General features: G+C 37.3%; 3 protein-coding genes across 5 annotated transcripts in view; all 3 read right to left on the bottom strand.

The window, feature by feature from the left end:
• LOC109825401 (oligopeptide transporter 4-like) overlaps positions 1–6,674 on the bottom strand; it is an 11,177-nt gene extending 4,503 nt beyond the window's left edge. The window contains 10 exon segments of the mRNA XM_020392256.1: positions 5–472; positions 1,403–1,585; positions 1,676–1,928; positions 2,434–2,997; positions 5,445–5,542; positions 5,637–5,870; positions 5,872–5,932; positions 5,934–6,036; positions 6,039–6,166; positions 6,628–6,674. Coding sequence (XP_020247845.1) covers positions 5–472; positions 1,403–1,585; positions 1,676–1,928; positions 2,434–2,997; positions 5,445–5,542; positions 5,637–5,870; positions 5,872–5,932; positions 5,934–6,036; positions 6,039–6,166; positions 6,628–6,674 — 2,139 coding nt within the window.
• LOC109825994 (protein GrpE-like) lies at positions 9,656–15,045 on the bottom strand. Of its 2 annotated transcripts, XM_020392933.1 has the most exons (6): positions 14,879–15,045; positions 13,829–14,018; positions 13,557–13,744; positions 13,286–13,453; positions 10,636–10,764; positions 9,656–10,163 (listed from the first exon to the last, which is right to left on the bottom strand). In XM_020392933.1, the coding sequence occupies exons 1-6, from the start codon at positions 14,981–14,983 to the stop codon at positions 10,092–10,094; spliced, it is 852 nt and encodes a 283-aa protein (XP_020248522.1). In that variant the 5' UTR covers positions 14,984–15,045; the 3' UTR covers positions 9,656–10,091. The 2 variants fall into 2 exon arrangements, with proteins under 2 accessions (XP_020248522.1, XP_020248521.1); XM_020392932.1 differs by having other exon boundaries at positions 13,557–14,018.
• Positions 15,866–23,314, bottom strand: LOC109825424 (homeobox-leucine zipper protein ROC3-like). Of its 2 annotated transcripts, none has more exons than XM_020392281.1 (11): positions 23,176–23,314; positions 22,931–23,094; positions 22,131–22,248; positions 21,818–22,009; positions 20,452–20,904; positions 20,255–20,356; positions 19,616–19,828; positions 18,853–19,021; positions 18,314–18,582; positions 18,135–18,230; positions 15,866–16,576 (listed from the first exon to the last, which is right to left on the bottom strand). In XM_020392281.1, the coding sequence occupies exons 1-11, from the start codon at positions 23,236–23,238 to the stop codon at positions 16,166–16,168; spliced, it is 2,250 nt and encodes a 749-aa protein (XP_020247870.1). In that variant the 5' UTR covers positions 23,239–23,314; the 3' UTR covers positions 15,866–16,165. The 2 variants fall into 2 exon arrangements, with proteins under 2 accessions (XP_020247870.1, XP_020247871.1); XM_020392282.1 differs by having other exon boundaries at positions 21,818–22,003.

Raw genomic sequence — 23,527 nt, 5'->3', positions numbered from 1 at the left:
CCGCCATAAAAGCCACCCCAGCATCAAGCGCTGCGGACAGAATATAATTATACCTCTCCCACCATTTTTTCCTGTATCTAAATATGAAGAAGTTGAACACGGTTCCAACAGCAACCCATGCATTGTAGTTGAGGGCGGTAGCAGGAGGCATGTTGCCAGTAGCTCCCAGTAGGATTGGGAGGTTTATCAAGGGGATCCAGGTTTTAGAGGGGAAGGCCTTGTGGAGGAGCCAGACGATGACCGGGCCGAGAGCGCCGAAGAAGAAGAAGTAGTTCATGGCCGCGTAGTTGCCCAGGGGGCCGAATATCCGGCGGGGGCCCACGAGGCCCCAGATGACGGAGGCGTCGAAAAAGACTCGGTCGCCGGGACAGGTCCACGGGCTGTTTACGGGTACGCAAATGTTTGGGATGGAGCCGAGGAGCCACCATGCGACGACGAGGTTTATTGTTCCCGCGATTATTGTGCCTACAAACTGTGCACAAAGGAAAAAAAAACATGTAACGGCTCCTGAGGGTAAAATAGTCAAAGAAAATTCACTCGAGAAGTCTATCTCAATCGGGCATAGTGTAGGGTCTATCTGTGATTAGCTCTGATTTATATAACTTATCATATCCAGAGATAGGATCCAGTTTTCGGTTTTAGTACGTAACTCGTCCTGTTTTCGCTATACAAGTACTATTAAGACATGTCAAAGGACCCTGCCGCTACGCCTAAACTCCAAAGTTATAGTGAGATTGAGGTGTATGGTTTCATATTCTAACGTGCGCAACATATTGAGTATCCTTCTCCATGCCGAAACCTAGACTCATGCAGCATTGTCTAGTTTTTTTTTGTGTAAATTCAAGGTCAGTGGGATTTGAACATGGGTTCTGTCTCGTAAGATGTCAAAGGATGCCACCACACTAAAACTATGAAGCCGCTATGAGGGTTGAGAGTTACATTTTATTCTCTAACATGATATAGCCCCTTCTAGGATTTAGAACTTTAGAACTTCATATAATTAAGCAGCAACATTATAGTTTTTGACTTGGTGGAGACGGTCCTTCAGAGAAAAACTTAAGAAAATGATTCATGTAGGCAGGCCTAAAAGACTGTTGCTGATGTTGTGTTTATTGTAAACTTTTGAATTATATGCCAAAACTAATATCACAGATTGCAAATTTTTGGTAGGTAAAAGGAAGATATCAATCAATTTCTACATTTGCTTCAGATTAAGAGTTCAAACTAAAGGGTACCAGTCATAAACAGCTTATCATAACATACAGAGATGATGACCAATATATAGATATGACATTGACAGAATACCTAAATTGTGTTAGGTTGTTCAAGAAAAAGAACAGGCGGATTAAGGTGTAAAAATAGTTGGCAAAAAAAGGGTATAGGATTTAGAGGTAACATATACCTGAACCAAGAACATAGATTTGGGAGGGATTTTCATGTAGTGGCCGAGCTTGAAATCAGCGAGGAAAGAAACTGCCTGAGACATGCTCATGTATCCATAAACTTTGAAGCAGACATTGGCAATTGGCCTTCCAGGAAGTATGAGACCCATGACATATTCTGTGATTATGTTCAGTCCTGGAGTCTGGGTTTATAGAAAAAAAGATAGTAAAAAGTTAGCAATACATGAAAAATGAACTACTATAGAAATAATTTAGATAATCAATCTATTAACCTGATTTGTGGTTGCAGTTATGATGCTGATGGGGAGAGTGAAGAAAAAGGCCATGGCACATGCAAAGAGGAGCCCCCACCAAGGAAGCTGAACTTGATCCTTCAAGACTGTGCAGAGGATAAGAGATACCGTAATTGTTAGCCCCAGAAGCAAATGAAACCACCACCCAGGTATATCTTCATAATTCTTCATCAATTTAGTGTGGATATCATCTTTTCCTTTATATGAAGCTCGAAATCGTTCATATATTTCCCTGCACATTTTCAATTGCGTGCATATATTCAATTTATACGAAAACAGTAAATTGGGTTGTGTATAGAATTAAGCAGATTGTAACTGTAATTTGGTTGAAAGTGTGCTAAATGCTTCCCTGTTATGCCTTTATGTATAGTATTTTGGTGCTGCTTTTCTGGCGACACCAATGTAGACTATATCACTTATCTACAAGAGGCTGCATCGCAGCTTGACAAAGACTATTGAGTGTATTCAATATCAATCATAAATATATATTTTTTTCTTATTGACCATCAAGCATGGCCTTGGACAAAGTTTCATCTTTTGTAAATTACATTGTATGTGGTTTCAGGGTGTCGATTATCCATCAAAATCCAAAAAAAGCTGGAAGGTTTATTTATTTTTATTGGAAAACAAGGTTTGAACAGATAGAAGCCATGAAAATAAAGAACAAAAATTTTTACTAAGAACTAAGCAAACTGTCAATAAAACAATGTTAACTATTGTTAAACAGAGAAGCATACCTTCCATAGAAAAAGGCTACATGAGTAAGAGTAGCAGCAATCGTCGCGAACCCAAATCCGTAACTTATAGCAAAGAACATGCTCAAATTGATCTTCCCCTGCTGTTGATAAGCTTCCATATCAATCTCAAACTTGTTATTCACGATCTGGGTGATATTGTACACGTTTCCATCAGCCTTGAACAAATGTGACGAGAAAATAGGGAAATTCTTCGCATTATAGAGGTTGAAAACATAATAAGCAACTGGAAGGGCAATATAAATCATGAAAATGTATCCGATGAAGACATTGAAGATAGAGAAGAAAGGGTAGGTGAGAGGACTCTGGAGGAAAGAGGAGACTGCGCTCCAATCTAAAGTGAAGGCTCCGAGGCCTAAGCCTTTCATCCCTGATCCTATTTGTTGGGCCCGGATTGAATTAGGAAAAGCCCAGCAGACCCATGAGACAGTTGTGAGTGTCTGGAAGAGGTAGCCAGGGACAGCATACCATGCAAAGCTGCAGATGAGGGCGATGGTGAAGAACTTGGCTCGTGAGGATCGTGTGTTCTCTTTCTCGTGCAGAGCTCTGCAGGTATGAAGCAGATACATTTATGTTAGAAACAAGCATACATAGTACATACCACCATTTTACATTGAGTTCTGAAATTGCAATGGTGAAGAAAGGTTTTGTTTTGTCCGCTAAGGTATTAAACTGTCGTTATATAATATGGGATGTTGGTTAAGAAATTAGAACATCAGGATTAAATTTCACTATGTAAGAGGGATAAAAAAAATATATCACATGAGGTAGCTATTATGTGGGAAATTTCAAAAAATAAACTGTAGAAAATTATACTAACTGGATAAATATTACGATTATGACATATCTAAAGCAAACTAAGCAAAATCAGGACCCTGGTATTTTAATCAATCTTGTAACACACATTCTCAAGATTTACAGTATTAAAGATTAGAGGAAGTAATAGCAAGTATTGAAAGAGAAGGACAACCCTATAAACTTAGCAAAATCGAGAACCTGAGGGCTTATATTAATCTTAAAAAATACCAGGTACTGAAAGGTGAAAGATAACATGAAGAAAATAGATTGCTGCATTCATTATTGTCTTTTTAATGAAACCTTAGGGGGCTTAAGCCTCACAGTTTTTTCTCAAAACAGATAGTTGCATTTGTTACATAACAAATTGTTAAGAAATAAATGGGAGTGTTATTAAAGAAGGAAAAAAGAGTAACACTAACTATACACATTACTTTACTACTAACAAAAATGGATCCTAATAAAATAAACAGGTCTACCAATAAAAGGGTACATAGAGTACTGCTGCCTGTGTTATAACATTAGATCGGTCTCTTAACACACAATTAGAATAACAAGGTCGATCCTCTCATCAAAACAGAACAAAACAAATCTACTATCTATTGTCATTTACTTTAAAGTAGAAAATGGTACAATTAAAGTAGTAAAGTAGCTCTAAGCATTACTTTTCTTTAAAGGCTAAAATGGCACTAAGATACCCTATTGTCTCACCACATTTACACTTAAGTACCCTAAGTTGTAAAAAATAACACTTTGATACCCTAAGTCGTAAAAAAGTAGCACTTTAATACCCAAAGCTGTAAAAAAATAGCACTTTAATACTCTTAAGCTGTGAAAAACTAGCACTTAAATACTCTATTGTTCACCTTTACACTTAAATATTCTTAGCTTATAAAAAGCAACACTTTAATATCTTAAGTTGTAAAAAAAATGACACTTTGATACGCTAAGTTGTAAGAAAGTAGCACTTTATTAAAAGATCCATGACATCTGCCAAAATGTCTAATGTGCCAATTTTTTTACAAATTAGAGTATTAAAGTGTTATTTTTTACAATTTAGGATTTTAAATGTAAAGGTGCTGAAAAGATAGGATATTTAACCGCCATTTAGCCTTCTTAAAAAAAAATCAGTTTGCTGACGCAATACTCGGAAACACTTAGGTGTGAATTCTCTTTCTGCAGTAATTCTGTGGCTTGACGGCCATCGGTCGTATTTTCAAGCATCAGTCCCCTAAATATTTCGCATTCTTCCGACCGTTTGAGACTGACGACGGCAGGCCGCCAGAAAGTATGAAAGCAACAAGTACTCCCTTAAAGCCACTTCGATTGGTTTGCAATATTTAATAGTAGTGCTTCTTTTAGATGAAAAGGGAAAGCATTAATCGGTTGTGGGCCCATAACATCAAGTGTTCATCTAAATAATATCAAACCTTAGATCATCATAAAATAAAACTTCAGGATTCTCGCATAGATTCAACAGTTAACAACCCTTTGATCGTATAACACTTTCTCGTCTAAAAAGATTTATCTTAAAATTGGAGGCCCATGAAAGATGGGCTCGTTAACCGGCCCAAGCGGCCGGTGTGCTCCTTAGTCTTGTTTTGCGTGGGTACAAATACTATTCTAAACACACACCCAACGACGCCAGCGGGGTTTGCCTCGTACGGCGGTCTCGTTCATTCTTAATTTAGCGGAGAAATGAAGTATATATATAATGATGTCAGAAAACTATGGATAATTTGAAGTCTTATTATGCTAAATATCAGCCACAACTTTCAATATATTAGACCCAAAAAAAAAATTCTTCGTTATCGGAAAATCAAAAAGGGCATTTCTCTGATAAAATCTCAACTTTAAAAAAAAAGCAACTTTTTTAATATTTTAATACTAATGTGTACATCGTGCTTTGCACGGCTCACTGTTTTTTTAAGCATTATATTTTGAACCTGACTCTTTTAGAAATCATATCCAGTGCTATTTTATTATCACATGCTTAAAATTAAAAATCGTATGCTTGAAATTAGAAATCATATCCAGTGCAGTACACGTAAAAAGATAAACGGGTAAATTTACTTCTTTATACATAAAGGACAGATCATCCTCTTTTAAGTATAGAAGAGTAGATAGAGCTACGTAGATAAGGATAATATTATCTAACGATTAATTAACTTTTAAGTTTACCGCCCCCGAGAACTCACCGGAAAAGCGAGACCTGAACCAGCGTGCCGGGCCACCACATATGGGCCGGATCCACAACGTACCTCCTCATCAGCCCAGCCCACCCGTACCCCAACACCTACAAACAAGCACACCCACCGCCCCAGGGGGAAAAAAAAAGCCCCCCGGTAAAAAAAAAAAATCCCAGCTTTTACCCCCGGTCAAACCCTCACCTGAGTCGTGATGATCAGCATCCATCCAGCGGCGAACGAAATGCGCCTCCGATAGAACGCCTTGATAATGTTCACGATCCCGATCGCGTACGCGGATCCGCTCCCGAACGCCGAGCCCGCGTTCGCGAATATCGAGATCAGCACGTGCTCCTTCATGTTGAACGGCCCCGGGTTCAGCGAGAACTCCCGGCCCCCGAACCCCGGGACCCGGAACCTCCTCGTCGGCAGAAGTCAGAACGCCGGCCAGGAACTTTCCCGCCGGCAGCGAGGCCACCTGGACGGTGATCTGGTGATCACCAGCTGCTGGCCCTGTAGGAGAAGAACTGGTTCAGGAACGACAGCAGGGCGCACGATAGCACGCCGAGGAACCACATCCGGAAGGTCCAGACCGGGACCGACGGTCGTCGGTGGTGGGGACGGTGAGCCGCACCTGCTCGATGGGGGAGACGTCGTCCGAGGATGCGTCCCCTCCGGCGGCCGCGACGGCGGAGGACGATCTCCATCGCCGGCGTTTTTTTTTCCCCCAGCACCTTTTTTTTAAGGGTTTTGAGGGAATCGGAGATCTGGGTTTTTTTATATATATAGGGGATCGGATGTACGAGGATGGAGTATCTTTCGGTAATGATGCGCGGGCTCTATTGGGACCCAAATAGTGACCGCTGGGTGCCTAATGGAGTTCATTAATATATTTTTCATATTCACGAAAAGATAAGCTATCTTGATCATTAAAATTCATCTTAAATTTATTAATTAGGAGATTAAGACGGTTATAATCAAGGTTTTAAATATCGGTTATCGGGAATTTATCGGACGACCAAAATTCTTATCAGATAGCGGAAATCGGGGATATATCGGGGATAAGTAGTATTTATCGGAGTGATATACTAGATGGTGTATATATATAATATAATAACTAAAAAATGTAATCTAACCATGCTTAATGAAATATAAACATACCAAAATGTAAATCATCATGTTTAGAATCACTAACCAATTGTAGATAGAAAAACTTGCATCTTGACCGCACGATGAAACCATTCGATTGCATAGCCTTACTTATCGGCCGATAATCCCGATAAAAAAACCTTACTTATCGGCCGATAAGTACTGATAACGCCGATAACTCTCCGATAACTTACCAAAAACGATAACCGATTAAAAATCCAAGTTATCCTATCGGAGAGCTCCCAAATCCGATAACTCGGCCGATAATATCGGTTATCGGCCGATATTTAAAACAGTGGTTATAATATACTCAAGATATTCTAGGTATTGGTTCACATACTTAAGGGGTGTTTGGCTGCGTAATTTTATAGAAAAGTTTTCTCAAAATGTCTGATAATGATAATTCTGTGATTAAAAATTTTCTGTAGATTTTCGTAAACCGTGTTTTGTTTATAAAAAATTTAAAAAAATATTTTCTGTAAAATACAAAAAAATATCAAAATTTACAGAAATCAATTTCCTCTCAAAATGGGCGGGAATCACCCAGAAACCTGACACCACATTGACACTTTTCTATAAATTTAGGGGGTGTTTGGTTTAATTTCTACAAATTATAGGAAATCCCGCTATTTTCTATATATTTATGGGTCATTTACTTGTTTTGAACCAAACAAGCAAAGTAAAAAAAAAACAAGAAAATTGGTGCTTTTTTTACTTCTCAAAACTTTTCCTATAATTTTTTTAAGAAATACAAGAAAATCATATTTTGGGTGGAAAACATTTCCTATAATTTGTAGAAATTAAACCAAACACACCCAAGTTAATTACAATGTTTGCTTCAATACTTTGGTCGTAAACCATATAGATATTTAACAGCTATATATGTATGTGTTTTCACATGAATTTATTTTCCCCCTCCACAACAGAAAAGGTGACCCTCGAGTGGCTGAGAAAGTGGGTGCTCATGTTTTGTGTTTTAGTGGGGAAGTTTGGGGTGGGGGTTTTTTTTAGTGCATGAATATTTAGTATCTTTTGGATGGGGACAGGTTTAGCGTCTCTATTATTAGTAATAATTAGGAGAGTTGGGTGAGAAATAAAATTCCAGCGCCAACTTGATGATTTACTACTTTATTTATAGAGGATATTTTGTACGAAGGCGGTCCATTTTTGGGATGAAATATTTCAGTATGAGCATCTTTGTATTTTTAGAAATTTGTGTACGATGCATAAGCAATGTAGCCAGTTGTTTTACAACCTATAAGTGGTTTATAGACTATTTTGGTGATGTAACTTACTAACTTTTATTTTTAAATTTTTATTTTTTTAATTTCCACCGGGGTATGTTCGTATTATTTTCTTATGCCTTGTTGGAGGCTTACTAATTTAATATTGCTGTTGACGCTTGTTATCTAAATGGGAGGAAAATGTTATTTTTATTTGGTCCAAAGTGGAGCTTATTATCATTGTTATCGAATTCGCCGAGGTGGGGACGCCATTCATTCGGTCCTCATGCTCTCTAGGGTTGGATTAGAGTGGCCCTATAAGCACACCGTCAGTCATATCACCGACCACACCTCTTATACTGTAGCAAGGGAGGGGTGTGATCGGTGATGTGATTGAGGGTGCGCCTCTATCATTTCTCGTTGGATCATACAATTATTGTTTTTTTCCTTGGTTCATCCGTGATTATATTTATGGCTTGTTTTAATATTTTTATTTTCTCAATAAAAAAACATTGTATTTTATTAGCAAAAGTTAAAATAAAACTCCGAGAAAAACAAAACAAAACAAAAACAAAAGGAAAGCCGAAAGCTAAGGTCAACTACAGAAAATGACAAGGGAGACGGAGAACGTGGTGCAACTCTACTATCAATTTAAATTACTACAATCAACATATAAAACTAATACGAAACACGAATTTGTGTAGTTAAAATGGGCTCATTTGTGTGGGCCAGCAGGAAACTAGAGGATTATACGGATCAAAATTTGACTCTCGGCGACCCTCGGCAATTTTCACTTCACGTTAACCCCCCACGTGATACAGCTGTTCTGAAACGAATAGTTACCGGATATTATATACTATAATCTTGTATATAAAAATTCATTATTTGCTGGAGTTGGCGCTGGAAACGAAATGAATTAAATCGAATACTTAGTTAGGTATTTGAATTTGTATTTAGTTTAAATTGTCGAATTCGAATCTAAATCCAAATAATCATTTCCGAAAGCTTTCGAAATACTTAAGAATATTTATCAAATATTAAAGTATATCCATTTGGTAAGGAAAATATATTCAAATACCACTTAAATTCACAATTGAAAATTACTCCTCGTAATTGAATATTTCGTTGGAAAACTCACTTAAAATTTTTCAAGCCTATCAAAATTAGTACATAAAATTTTCAGTAAAGTTTGCAAATGGGTTGAAAATATAACCTCACCTGCATAATAATTCAAATAAATATTTGATAAGCAAACAAATCGAATATACATATGGAATTCATTTATGAAGACGAATACTATAAATTATTATTTTTACTGTTCAATAAACTATCGAATTGAATGTGTCGAAATACTTCCTCAAACAATTAATGAATTATTTTTTTAATCATTTGGTTCGTACACACTCCTGGACTTGCGCCATGTCAGTGCCCCATGAAATCAGGACTCGTAATAAACCAACAAAGTCATTCTCAATCAGATTATTCCTGTAGAGCCTGCACCATGTCAGTGCCCCCATGAGAAAATATTTCCCGGCTTCTTACACTTTCTTTGCAATGAAACCTGAAAGAAAATGCTGGATTTAGACTATCTCTAACCCATTGCATCAAAATGGTGCAAAAGTCACATCAAATAGTAATACATCTCCAACCCATTGCACCATTTTTTACACCAAAAAAGAATATTCTCAGTATATTCTCACTTTCCAACCCATTGCACCATTTTTTACACCAAAAAAGAATATTCTCAGTATATTCTCACTTTATTCCCTTTTATCTATTTTTATATTCTCAGTATATTCTCACTTTATTCCCTTTTATCTATTTTTATATTAATTGAGAGGTAAAAACAAATAGTTAAATTTTTTTTAAAAAGTGAACAGTAATGGGGCGGATGAACAGTGCAACGCCATATTTGGTACAGCACTGTTCATTTGCACCAAAATGGAGCAGAAAATGGGGCTGAATTGGAGAAAGAACAGTGCAACAAAAAGCACTGTTTGCACCAAAATGGGGCTGGGTTGGAGATGCCCTTATGACCATCAGAGTGTTGCACGCTAACCAAACAGCAAACCTCCCTTCGACAAATAGAACTTTTCGCTTATTGCTAATGCGTCTGATGTCGACAAGGTTAAAAGCTAACTCCAGTGACCAGTAGATTACACAAATAACTGGGAAGTCTACAGCCACAAAATTGAGTGGCCTCACTTAAGCTTTCATGCTCAGGACTTTTATCAGATTGTTCATTTGTGGCATCAGTGACCCCTACTTCAGCTGGTCTTTTATCAGATTATTCGTTTGTGGCATCGGTAACCCCCACTTCAGCTGGACGAAGGACTCGATCATATATCATGTAACCAGGCTGCAATTGGAGGAAAAAAAAGCAGAAAATGTATATGGTTATTTATTTTTATTCTTTAAGGAAAAAATGAGACGACCAGTGAATTGAAACAAATGGTCTATGAGTAAACATAATCAGGGCAAGTTCTCTTCTCCTTGATGTAAACACGAGCCAAACATGCAAGGGACAGACAAATGTTAGGAAAGCTATGCGTTCATACCTCACATCAATCTGCAAGATTATATATTTTTCTACAATGGAAAAGTCTTCTACCAAATTGTTTGGGTATGAACGGTCATGATTTTTGTCCACACAATTCTGTTGAGGGTCATTTTCTTCCTGACATTAATAATCACCATGACCTTTTTTTTAACTACATCAATCAATGTAATTTTATACAATTTTCTATTAATGAATTGGATCATGTCATCAGGTTATCAAATGTTATTTACAGTCCTACCCGCATGAAGCAGCTAAATTCTTGAATGCGTACCTTCAGAACAGCAGCAACAGAGCCAGGTGGCTTTGAAGCATCAGGGATCTGGAATACAGCATGATGCCTGTTCGGATCAAATTGTTCATTCACGGGATCAAATTTCTCCACCCCAAATTTCCTGAACACCTGAAAAGTAAAATATTCAGTAAGTTTCTCATTATCAAAGTAATTTAAAAAAATCATGCAATGCATTAAAACAATTATAACTGTAATGATGGATAGTTTCTTTATAATCGAGATTGGAAAGGAACAAAAAGAACCGTAGCACAATTAATAAAATGCAACTTTTAACCTTCCCGTGTCTCTTTTTATAAGCTTCCGCCATTTAATCCCATTGCAAAAGGACAAGTCTCCCACACTCCATCATAGTAATCACTATGGCCTCCATTAATATGACCAAAGGATAGATTTAAGATGGATATAGATGGTTTTTGGAGCTGTCTGCTTTCACAAGAAGGTATCTGTATCTTATGACCAAATCAAAGCACATAGTTTGAACTTTGAAGACAAAAAGGGATATTCCAAAAATTACACTCCTATGAACACTTAAATTGAGTTTGCTGTTTAAAAAAATGGAAAGCCCTAATGGAGAGAGGGCATCGTTGTTATTTAAACAAGTGTACGAATGCTACAATGAACACTGTAAAGTTTCTTGCTCGCTTGAGGGCGTGAAACACAGGACAGCAATAGCTGGATCTTTCATTGTGGTCATCACCAATGTCAAACACATATACATCTACCCATCGCAAGCTTACAGTTCTTATGGGATTCTTGCAGCCTTCCAGGTACTTGGAAGGATCCTGAACAGTTGAGTAATTCCGCAATTGTGAAACCAATGCCAAAAATCTAATTTTTGTACACTTCAAATATCTCCATTGTAGATGAATAGCAGTGTGCAGCACTTTCCAAAACCTAGACAGATACCAACATACTGGCACTCCTACAGGATCAGCATATTTCAACACTGGGCATGTCCAAAGGTATAGAGCGCCGTGATAAACTTAAGTCATTCGACTTTCCACACATCAAAGAGGTAGAGGGTATGTTAATGTCCTATGTTGCATGGGTATGTTTTTACGGGTACTGGTATAGTGGTATAGGTACGGGACACGGCAAATTTGTAAAAGGTAGGGTACAAGGATGATATTGGAATTATATATATATATATATATATATATATATATATATATATTATTATAATATATATATATGAGAAATATGAGTATGCTTGGTACCAAGCACAAAAAGTTGTGCTTGGTAGTGAGGTGTCAAATCCTCATCACACTCTTCAAATGTGGAACAAATTCACATGGATAATGAGTGGATGAGGATGTGACACATCACTACCAAGCACAAAAATTTGTGCTTGGTACGCAGCATACTCTATCTCTCTCTCTCTTCCTCTCTATATATATATATATATATATAATATATATAATATATATATATATATATATATATATATATTATATATATATATATATATGAGAAATATGGAGAAACTTGGTACCAAGTTCTTTCGTGTGAACTTGGTAGTGAGGTAGCGCAAATCACCCCCCCCCCCTACATCACACCTTGAAAATAGAGTCTCTTTTTAAAAGTAGGTGAGGCTATCTGCTTCAAGGTGTGATGTAAGGTGGGGATTTAGCCACCTCACTATCAAGTTCAATGGAGAAACTTGTACCAAGTTTCTCCATATTTCTCTCTCTCTCTCTCTCTATATATATATATATATATATATATATATATATTGGAATTGATACTTTATATGAGAATAAGGATGAGAATTAAAAATTCCTATAACATTATTATGTTTCTTTTATTATGTGGATTATAAATAGGAAAATTACTAGTTTTTAAACTATATATCCAAATGACCCTTCAAAATCATAATTCGTAATCTGATCTATGTCCAATGAGTTCCAAGAATGTACGTGAAATGTAGGATATGTCCAAATAATGTATGACAAGCATTTTAAATTAAAAGATGTATTGTATAATTGAATACATGCTCGATGTATGCATATGTGCAAGGAGTGTCCAAGGAGTTTGGGTACTGTTACGAGCATGGATACATGCTCGGTACAGGTATGGCTTTAGATTAGAAGTACCTAGGTAACATAGCTTATGTCTGTGTATCAGTGTAAAGGTGTTTCTGAATCAAAGATGTAAATGCTATGTTTATTCTTGTGCATACATGTATATAAGTGTTTCGAATCAAATATGTATATGGTATGTTTACGCATGTGTATCCGTACAGAAGTGTTCCTGAATCCTAAATTTGACAATTAGGGATCCTAAATTTGACAATTAGGAATAGCGTACATCTGTACCAGTCAGTTCAAGCAAAAGGATTTTGGGTGCCACGTATACAATAATAAAAAGAACACGACACGATTTACACTCATTTAGCAACATGATGACGAACAAGAAAAAAGTAAGACGTATTGCCACAATATCTACACCAACATGCACTTTACATTGATTTTGAATTAAAGTTGAAGATACTTAAGTTCTTAGAGTTATCACAATAGTAAAGATAATAGAAGAATATAAAAGGTAACTATATGTCTGAACTCTGAAGCTACTCATGTAAAATATAAGCAATAAGAAGGCATTATACAAGCATGAAGAAAGGTTAAAATACCTCTCCCAGTTGTTTCTCAGTCATCTCCACACCCTCCAACAGAGTTTTTAAAAGTGGCACAGCTCCAACAGTGTCTTTGGATGAGTCAATCTTAGAAAAGCTATCCTTAACAACAGATGAAGCTCTTCCAAGATTATCAGCAACGTCTAAAAGGCTCTTAGCAAAGTTCTGCTCATAATCCAAATATAGAATGTTTTATGTCAAGAATTTGCCTTTATGTCAAGACAATGGGTCATGCAATTAGAGAACAAAAAGTCAGAACTGTAAGGACCTGTATTGAAAACTTCTTTGTGTTTTCCGCCTCACGTTTTGTCCTGTCTAGAACATTTTCAATTTCGGCATAGCTGCGGAAAACTTTATCTTGCATTTTCTCAATCTCCTTATGCTTCAATTTCAGTTGCTCTTCCTTCTCTGCAACTACCTTTACTAGATCATCAGCAGATAGATCAGGCTCTGTATCTGAATCAGAAAATTTAGTTCGTTTAGTACTCCTCCTCTTTTTGGTTGACTGGGGCTCTGGCTGTTTGGATTCAGAACTGTAACCTGCAACTTCTGTTTGCTCTGGAGCTGCAGTCTCATTGTTCGTCTTTGTAGACTCATTATTGCTATCCTGAGATTGGTTAGACTCCTTGTCATTCGGTTCACGAGATGTTGAAGAAGAGCTGTATCTTTGAAATGCACCAAGTGTGAGATGTGAATGTCTCGCCAGTTGACTAGTTTGGGGAGGTAACAACTGCCATATCAAAACTATTTTAATTAAAGTACAAAGATCTAAACTTAACAAATAATCTTCTATACCTACAAGCTACATAAACATAATCAAAACAAAACAGAATTTGGTTGAGTAAGTATCATATTTAATAAAAAGGAATCCAGTTGAACAACACTCGATAAAGAAATATTGTGATGGCACACAATGCATAATAGCTAAAGTTGTATGTAAATACTAAATACCAACTTACATAAGTCCAACTGATACAAAACACAGACAAAAGGTTTATTCTCCTGATTTCAAACAACAGAATTGGGGGTGACAATGACCCGTCTAAACATCAAAAAAATTAGGTTTTCGGATCGAAATCTACCCCATGAACCTGGATCGAAAATATGCATAACAAGACAAAACAAGTCCAGACTTAGTATACTCAGGGCGGGCTTTGTCCGATAGCACAGTACAAAAGAATACATTTATAAGTTACTAATGCTTGCATATATCTATTAATAGATCTTAGAAGGGAAAAAACCGTTATACATGAGAAGTAGTGGTCTAGACAAAGCATGTCATATGTGCATATGTTGTGTTTTTTTAAAGGCAAGCAAGAAGAACACAGTAACAAAAGACTATATAACTACAAAATGCACAAAATTTAATACCCAAAAATGCTTAAAAAAGAATTTTTTTGGTGGCAAACTGACATTCAGCATAATTTGCATTCTATTAAGGGCAAATTACATCCATATGCTGGATTTACCAACCAATTATCTTACCAAAATGACTCTTTGGCACAATTTTCATTAAATTGAAGATGAATACTCGATCAATTAGTAAACCAATCACTTAACAGGATGGCAACGGATCTAGGGTTTGGATACCTGGCGCTTGACGGCGCTAGGGTTTTCAAGGGACTGAGCAGCCTCCGCCATCCTGAGAATCCTTTGGAAGAAGGGGATTCCACATCTCATACGCCCTGAAATCATCGCCGTTGTACAACCCTAAAAACCCTAGCTTTATTACGATCGAAGAAAAATATGGGGGGAAATTTGAAGGAGAGGGTGGATATTATTAACTATCTGGTGACGGCGCCACGTGTCACTACACGATACCGCTGGAAATCTTTGTCATTTTGACATTTACCCACTAGCCCTATTGAAATTGCTATTTAGCCCAACAGCTAATATTAGTAGTTTAAAATTAGTCCATGTAATTAACTACTGTTTGATTCAGGGAGAATATTCTTTTTGATTGGCTTTTTTCATCGTCCTGTTTGAGTAATTACTCCAAATTCAAACCCACTTAGTTCTGTTCCCTCCCATGAAAACAAATAGGGGGCAAAATAGAAATCCGCCGCATTGTTCCGTAACTCACAACTAAACCGTCACATGCAGACAGCTCTGATAGAACACCTAATGCATCTAATAACTTACCAACATGCTCATATCCTCATTTTAATAATAGAAATAGATTATCATCTACCCATTAATCAAAATTTCTACTATTAAAAACAGATTATTATTGGGGCGGCCCAATAGGTCGCACCGCAAAGCATTTGTTGCTCGATGTAGAAAGACCTGAGCTAGATTCTCATGCGCGCCAAAGACGCGATCAAAATAAAAAAAAAAACAAATTATCATCCATTAAATTTACCAAACGCTCTAGATTATAATCCACAAACAAATTATGACCCACACGGATTATAATCCAAAAGCCTTCAAACATGCACTAGGAAACCATTTTGATCATCTTCTAGTTTATAGACGATTGTAATTATAATATGCGCTTAACTAAAAGTCTGTAATAATAGGAAAGAGAACAATAGACACCCACATGTAGATAACAGCAAGAAATTCCCAAGCCAGAAGTATGCTAACTTGGGCTAGAGCCAGACTCGGTCAAAAATATCACACGTGGTATTTTTACAATGCCCTTTCACTTGCATATCAAAATTACAAAAATACGCTTCCAAAATATATTATGAAACTGCTACGTATACGAGAATAAAATGAAGAAAATGCGCCCTCCGTATCTTTCCAAGGGGCATTGTCCTCATTTTACTGGTGATCCCTCGTCAAACACCCTCTCAAATCTAAAATCTTCAAAAGGGCACTTTCGTAAATCTTAAACCAAAAGACTGAATCCCGAGGAAGGGCGTCTCCGTAATTTCAAGCAGATTCGGGCTCCGAATCTGCGCGGGCCCCGCCACCACTTCCACCGCCACCGAGTGCTGCGCTGATCTGCCGCAATGCACTGCGGAGATGAGCGCTAATAGAAGAAGCACTAGATAAATCCAGTTTCGCTGACGGCACGGTGCTCGCCAGAACCTGCACGCCGACGGTGAGCAAACAACCAATGACTGAACCGTCGACATTTTCGTCTGATGGGGAAATTTGAGATGGTGCAGGGAGGAGGACGAAGCCGGTGGGGAGGAGGGGGATGAAGGAGGTGTCCTCGCCGCTCATGGCGACCTGGACGCCATGGACATCGATAGCGGCGTAGACGATGATGCTGCCACCGGAGTCATGGGTGCTGCTCTCTTGTAGGAGGGGCTCTACACTGGAGGAGTTGCTTGGGGCCTGCAAGCATGCATTTTACGTTGGCACTTAGAGGAGGATATGCAATAGCATTTGATGGGGATAGTTTTGAGGAGGAATATAGGCTGTGATAATGAGATTAAAAAAATAATTTTGTGAATAGAAAAGCAAGTACAAATGCGAGGGGTCCAAGATAGGGAGACTAATAAAAGAATTTCAAGTTAAATTTGAATAATTTCCCCACGAGCTAATTGTGTTTTACAGTATCATCAATAATATGAAGAAAAGAAGAGACTTTTAAAACAGTTTCAGGACACCAGCTAATTATAACACCCAATAAAATGTATGAACTCATTACTAAATTCCATAGGACAAAATAATTATGGATTCCTATAGCATCTAACGTACAGTTTATGAGAAAGTAATTTGTGGAAAACCCATTCATTTTATCATCACTTGATGTATCACTAAAAGGGTCCCCCCACCCCCACCCCCACCCACAAGAAACCACCTTTAAAATAAGGTCGTCTATAGAAACCACATAGATCCACTTTAGTTAATTTTTCATCTAATCCCCATTAAGGATCATATCTCTATAAACTTGGTATTTGACAAATAATTATTATAGAAAAATCAAAAAGACTCGACTTAAAAGTGAGTGCATGCGGTTGATCGTAACAAAACCGTTTAAATGTGGTTTATATATAAATTGGCGATCAAAGATGGTTTCCCTAGAATGACCCTATTTCAAAGGTAGTTTTTAGGGGGGGGACCACCACTAAAATCATAAATATACATGTTTTTTGTATGAAAAATGTAATAAAATGTAGATTACTGTGAATGGAGCAAAATATCCAATTTCATCAAAGAATATGCCCTTCGATTGATGGATGTTACAAAACAATAAATGAGCTGTGTATGTGTACCATTTTTTCTGCTAGGAATTAAGGGACCCTCGCCTATATATGATTTCCTAAATTTTAACAGAAACTAAAAGAAAACGTACAACATAAAAACAGCCTGGATGGAGCTCTAGAGTTCCAATATTCATTTTAAGAGGGCATCATTGATTGCTCTTGCTGCTGCCATCTCTTCACTAGCATAGCCTTTTTCTTCTGACATTTATTGACAAACTTCAGATGCCTTTCATATGGATATTATGTAGCTCAATTTTTCCTTTTCCTAAGAATAATAAGCATTGCTGAAGGGGAAGTTGAATATTCTTTGTGTCGTGTATTGAGATACTAGAAGTTGATGTAGCAAATACCAAATATATGGAATCTGACTAAAGGCTATGTTTAATTTGCTTAAAGAGTCAAATTTAAGTATGAAATTATCATAAGCAAAGGAAAAATGCAACCCACCAGCTTATATGTGTACATTTCAAGAAATTCAGGGATTAAATAGTTTTCTATTACAGTTATTCAATTTCCGGCTTATATTTTATGTGCTCATTAAAGCAAGATAAACACCTATCGCTTATTTCTACCATCTTCCTATCAAAGAAGTTTGTCTTTCCGAATCTAACATAAGTATACAAACTGGATAAGGCGACAAATAACAGAAGAATGAATATTACTTAAAGAGCAAAAGAACTCACATTTATGCGCAGAAGGGAAACACAGTTCTTTTGGTATGAGCCATTCGCAATGTGAGCAACCTCATGATATGAGCTCCCGCTGGAAAGAACATCAAGCTGCCAAAATGGTTAAAATACATTCCTTAAAAGTTCTAATTAAAAATCATCAACAAATATGAACAAAAAACATCAAAATTTACCTGAGACCTCCGTTGCTCATTGGCCAAAAGATCAAACACCTGTTGATGAGAAAATGGAAGCCATGCTGTAGAAACTGCAGTAAGTATAACTCCAGTGGGCTGTCCTGGTTCAATATTTTTCTGAGTCTTTACCCTAGTTATATCATCAGAAGACTCAGAGAGTGCAGCCCATGATTGATTGCTGGCTGAACTGATGTTAGAACAAAAAATCTTAACCATTCGTTGTGAAAGCTTCATAAAATTCATCCTTGCATCTGCTGAAGGGATAACTGAATACCAAAAAGCCTTGAGTGAGAATTACTACCACACAACAATTAGACTAGGATTGACTTCAGAAAAACCACACGTACTTTGGAGATGTAGCCACTTCTACACTATTATATCCGTGCTTAGTTTGAGATATCACCAGAGAATCATGTGATTATCGCGTGACATCTCAACTTAGCAGGCAATTATGTTGCCTGGTGTTCAAAATAGTTTGTATATGCAATTAACACATTAAACAATTTAAAAGAGATTGTTGGCTAAAGAATGGCAACCTCCGAGATCAGGAATTTTTCGAACCATGAGGCTTGCATGGCATTCACACTGTCGTTGCAAGATGGAGAGCCATCTTGTTGCTCCAAAGGCAACACCACTGCTAACGAGTTGATCGAATACATTATGCACTGGTTTGTCCTCTATTTCTGCATGTTCAACCCACATCACCTGATACAGGATGGGAAAAGATGCATGATATCGTTAATGATATTCTAAAACCTACAAGTATTACTGATTAGGTGTCTGTCTTTCATACCAAAGCTAACCACATCTTTTGAAGAATATATGATGTTTTTGCTCCTCATAATTTATTTTGATGCAGGTACTCGTGCAAAATTCAACCCAATTTTCTGGTCCTTATAAGTGACATATATTTTAATTTAGACTTTATGATTATAGTTTCAGTAGTGCATGCTATACTTATATAAATAAATTATGTGGATGTACCAAGAGGTAATTAAACAAAAAAATTGTACAATCAACAATCCAATAGTTTGACATAAAACATAGACTATGTATTGACAAGTATCAAGCATCTATTCGTTAACTATACATTTATGCATACATGTTAACCAACAAAATCTATGTTACATTTCAAGACAAATTAAAGTTATTTTAATCATAAAAGCCTGATTTAAATATTATACCATCTAAAGGGTCATAAATAATATTCTATATATTTATATCTACTTGATTAATAGCAAGACCAAACTTAAATAGAACTTAAATAGAGCAAATAATTGATGTGGACTATTTACTTACCCTTGCATAGCCATTGGGCATATCTTGAATGATACATCCTGATGGTCTCCTTCTATAGCGAGGGAGAGGGATGTCAAACCCATTATGCAAGCGATCGATGGGAAAATCAACAATTGTCCAAGTTCCCTCTTCTGCATTGTGGTGGCAATACCGAAGGAAGTGTGCCTCTCGAGTAGGCACCAAAGGAGAAAGAACTTGGAGCTCTGCATACATCTGCGTAGCGTTGAAAATTAACAAATTTAAAGTTAAATAATGGCAATATATAACTCCTAAACAAAAAGGGAAAATTATTATTAAAAAAACTTTATGTATACTGCATTTCGCAGAAAACCATTATCATCTATTAAACTAAAAAAGTCTTAAGTTGAATATAAGAACATGTTTTTATTAGGTTTTGTTATACATTATCATCAATTTATATAAGGATTGCTTCCCACCAAAATATACAAGTATTTAATTTGATATATAGAAAAAATAACATCACATGGCTATTCATGTAAGCATGTTTTTTTCACGAGAAAAGAAAAATACCTTAAAATAACACTTTGTAAAGATACTAATTTCAGGGGTTTCTTTATTTAGTTATACATGGATGATCCTGAATTCGACAGAAATAAATAGGAAAAATACAATAATTACCAGATGAAGGGAACCATTGCCATGGCAAGAAATCCCAGAACTTATAATCTGAAGTGTTCTTGCCTTGGAGACGATTGAAGAAAACAACTCCATCCACTTATTCTGGAAAAAGAAACACAACAAAAACATGTGTCAAATATATAATCACCATCATTATTAATAACCCGTTTCTAAAATCGTAAGAAATTCAAACTCACAGCATCCAAAAATACATCAACCAAAGTCACACTATTCATCATCACAAGCCCAGAATCCCTTGTGCCCTCATTCCTAAATTCTCCACTCTCCTGCTTAAGCTCAACAGGCCAATGAAAAGATTTTCTATACTCCTCCACATTCAAGACCTCCACAATTCCTCCAAAATTATTATTGTTAATCCACAGAGGCTCTCCAATGCTGCACAACCTCTTCAAGTGCTCGGATGCAGTCGTTGCTAGTTCCATTGCTGGTCCCTGGTCCTGGTCCATGATTATGGGCCCACCGAGCTTTGGGTGGTTCTTGGTAATGGTGTGGACCGGGACCATCTGGAGCTCCCCCAAGTGCCTTGAATAGATGCTCATGTCAGGGTCTGGAGATGGCAGCATGAGTAGGGGTGCAGGGCTAAGAGCTAGAAGAGGGTCGGCGTCGACAATGCAGGATAAATGCTGGAGCTGTTGACATAGAGAAGAGGAAGAGTATTAGGATGCATTTGGTTAGTTGTAGTTGAAAATATATTTTCAACCATGCAAAATGATCAATACCCCTTCAAGTATTGGTGAATTTTCAACTTCCCCCTATAGTATCAATTTGTCTATTTTCCCCTTAAACTATGTGTGTAGTCATTTTGTGAGCCCACAACCAAACATTTAACATATTAATGATGTTTTTTTTGGCATCTCTTGTATTTATGCAATTTTTAAAATGTTTTTTAAATTTCAGAAAAGGGATAAAGAGCAAAAAGTTTAGAAATAAAGTAGTTAAGTAATTTTTTTGGTCTAGAGAAAAAGGAGACGACTAATAAAAGCCCATGAAGAAATGCAAGGAAACACCTTCATGTCATTAATCAGTTAACTATTTGATAGTGGGCTTACAAAATGACCGTATTAAACCCACAAACATAGTTTAAGGAGCAAATTATATAAAATTGATACTTTTGGGGGGAAATTAAGGGTTCACTCGTCCTTTAAGCTTTAAGCCTCTTTAAGCTTTAAGCCTGCAAGGATGAGTTAGTTATTTTGTCCTTTCCCAAACGTACTAATTAGCCATCATTGGTTACATTTTTTTTGGGTGGCACTACGGGCACACCACCAGGCACACCTTGTGTCACACTAACTCTCTCTGCTACAGTGCACGGGGCTCACATGAAAAAAAATCTCATGTGAGGCCCAGTGCACTGTAGCAAAAAGAGGTGGTGTGGCACAAGGTGTGCCTATATCATTTTCCTTTTTTTTTCAAAGCAAGGTCATAAGTACACTTACTTCTAATAACATGTTGTGATTATTATATTATAAATATACTTGTTATTTCAATTGATCCCAACATATTACTTCCTTAATAACATGTGGAAGATTGTGATAGATCGACCTCGTCCTTGAGCTGAGCATTCTCAAGCCGGAGATGTCGGTCACCACCGCACGGCATCTCACCGAGCACCGCGGGCCCACCGCAGCTCCGACACCTCACATCCCTCATCATCGACCGCAGCCGGAAATTCTCGCTCCTTAAACTCTCGTTCTCCCCTCTCAGAATCACGTTTTCCGCTCTATCTTGCTGAGACTAACACGTAACAAGGGTAATCATAATAAAGGTATTAATTAGATTTGACATTTTTTTTTATTTTAACAAGCTGATGGGGCGCATGGTAGTGGGAAAAGGAGGGGCATGCTAGAGCGCGCACCTTCATCTGGGTGCGCCGGTTCTGGAACCAGAATTTGACCTGGCGGGGCGTGAGGCCCAGGTCTTGGCTCAGCCTCTGCCGTTGTTTGTCGTCCGGGTGCGGACACTCCTTAAACAACCTGCATTAACAAGTACAAATTGACTAAAAAATAATATTTCAAATATTATTCTACACTTTTAGAACAAAAAAAAAGAAGAAATTATTTAATTAGACTAAACAGTTTTATTTGTGTCGCTGGAGTGACAACCGTCGAAATCTCACACAGGGATTTCTGCAGACTAGACCGTTAACTTCTTTTACACGGAACCGAAGCCCCCAAGGACTTATTGCATTTTGCAGTAAACACCCAAATCTTTTAAAATTACACTAAACACCCAATAACTACAAAAGGCTTAAAGTTCTTCGCGTTTACCGTGATTTACCCATAAAAACTAGGCTAATTAGAGTTTAAATACCTTACATTTTAAAAGTCGCATTTTAATGTCTTATGTTGCGCAAATGTAACAGTTTTAATTCGGATTTTCTACGCGACACTCACAAAATAATTTTATAATTTTTTAACCATTATGTTTGTTTAAAATTACTATTAAGTTTACGCTATTTTTAACCATCATGTTTGTTTAAAATTCTCACGTTCGCACAACGGAAGGTATATAAGTGCGACGAAAAAACAAGTGAGGGTACATAAACGCAAAGTCCCGCAAACTATAAGGTAGTTTAGTGCTAATTAGCCTAAAATTTTAGTATAATATAATAATAATATTTTTCGTAAAGATGATGACGACGACGACGATGGTTACGCTTCCATCTCTTTAATCTGACGAGCAGTATGTCGGTGGTGTCGCTTCCTCTTCCCCTCCTCGCCGGCGACCTCGCCGCCGCACGTGCCGTCCGCGTGACAGCTCTCCGTCTCCTCCTCCTTCGATCCCCCCGTCGTCGCTGCCATCTCCACCTCCTCCTCTTTCTAAAAACAGAACAGAAAATTTTAACATTCGGTGCAAAAATAACTGTTTTCAAAAAAATATAAAAAAATAGCAATACCGACCGGGATTAGAAAATCCGTCGGCGTAAACCCCAGGCTAGGGTTTCTGATCGGCGACGAGAACATTTTTTTCCTTCTTTTTCTTTTTTTTCCCCCTCTTTTTTTACGACGAGGAAGAACACATAGCTGAGATTCTCTCTCTCTCTCTAGACTTCAGTCTATCTCTCACAGTAGACAGTCACTTTCTCTCTCCTCTCTTCTTTTTTTATTTTATTATTTTTTTTTATTTTTTTGTAATAATTGCGGTAATTAATGGTTTTAGCGGTGCTGGGTAATATAAGCTTCCGCTGCGCGGGATTGACACCGGTTCCCCGCCAAAGGATCCGTCTCGAGCGACCGGCACGTGGCGGTGGTC

Source organism: Asparagus officinalis, chromosome 10, assembly GCF_001876935.1.
Source record: "Asparagus officinalis chromosome 10, Aspof.V1, whole genome shotgun sequence".
NCBI lineage: Eukaryota > Viridiplantae > Streptophyta > Magnoliopsida > Asparagales > Asparagaceae > Asparagus > Asparagus officinalis.
The sequence above is the reverse complement of the archived record's forward strand: the minus strand, read 5'-3'. Positions and strand labels throughout refer to the sequence as shown.

Bases quoted from the DNA above. Each gene is read 5' to 3' on its own strand.
- LOC109825994 (XM_020392932.1), bottom strand. From the start codon at position 14,983: ATGATTTCAGGGCGTATGAGATGTGGAATCCCCTTCTTCCAAAGGATT. The intron at 14,019-14,878 runs GTATCCAAACCC...TTGATATGGCAG, and splicing joins CTAGCGCCGTCAAGCGCCAG to TTGTTACCTCCCCAAACTAG. The intron at 10,164-10,635 runs GTACGCATTCAA...CTCCAATTGCAG, and splicing joins CTGTTGCTGCTGTTCTGAAG to CCTGGTTACATGATATATGA.
- LOC109825424 (XM_020392281.1), bottom strand. From the start codon at position 23,238: ATGTTCTCGTCGCCGATCAGAAACCCTAGCCTGGGGTTTACGCCGACG. The intron at 22,249-22,930 runs GTAACCATCGTC...TTGTTAATGCAG, and splicing joins CAGATTAAAGAGATGGAAGC to GTTGTTTAAGGAGTGTCCGC. The intron at 19,022-19,615 runs GTAAGTAAATAG...ATCCTGTATCAG, and splicing joins TGCCCAATGGCTATGCAAGG to GTGATGTGGGTTGAACATGC.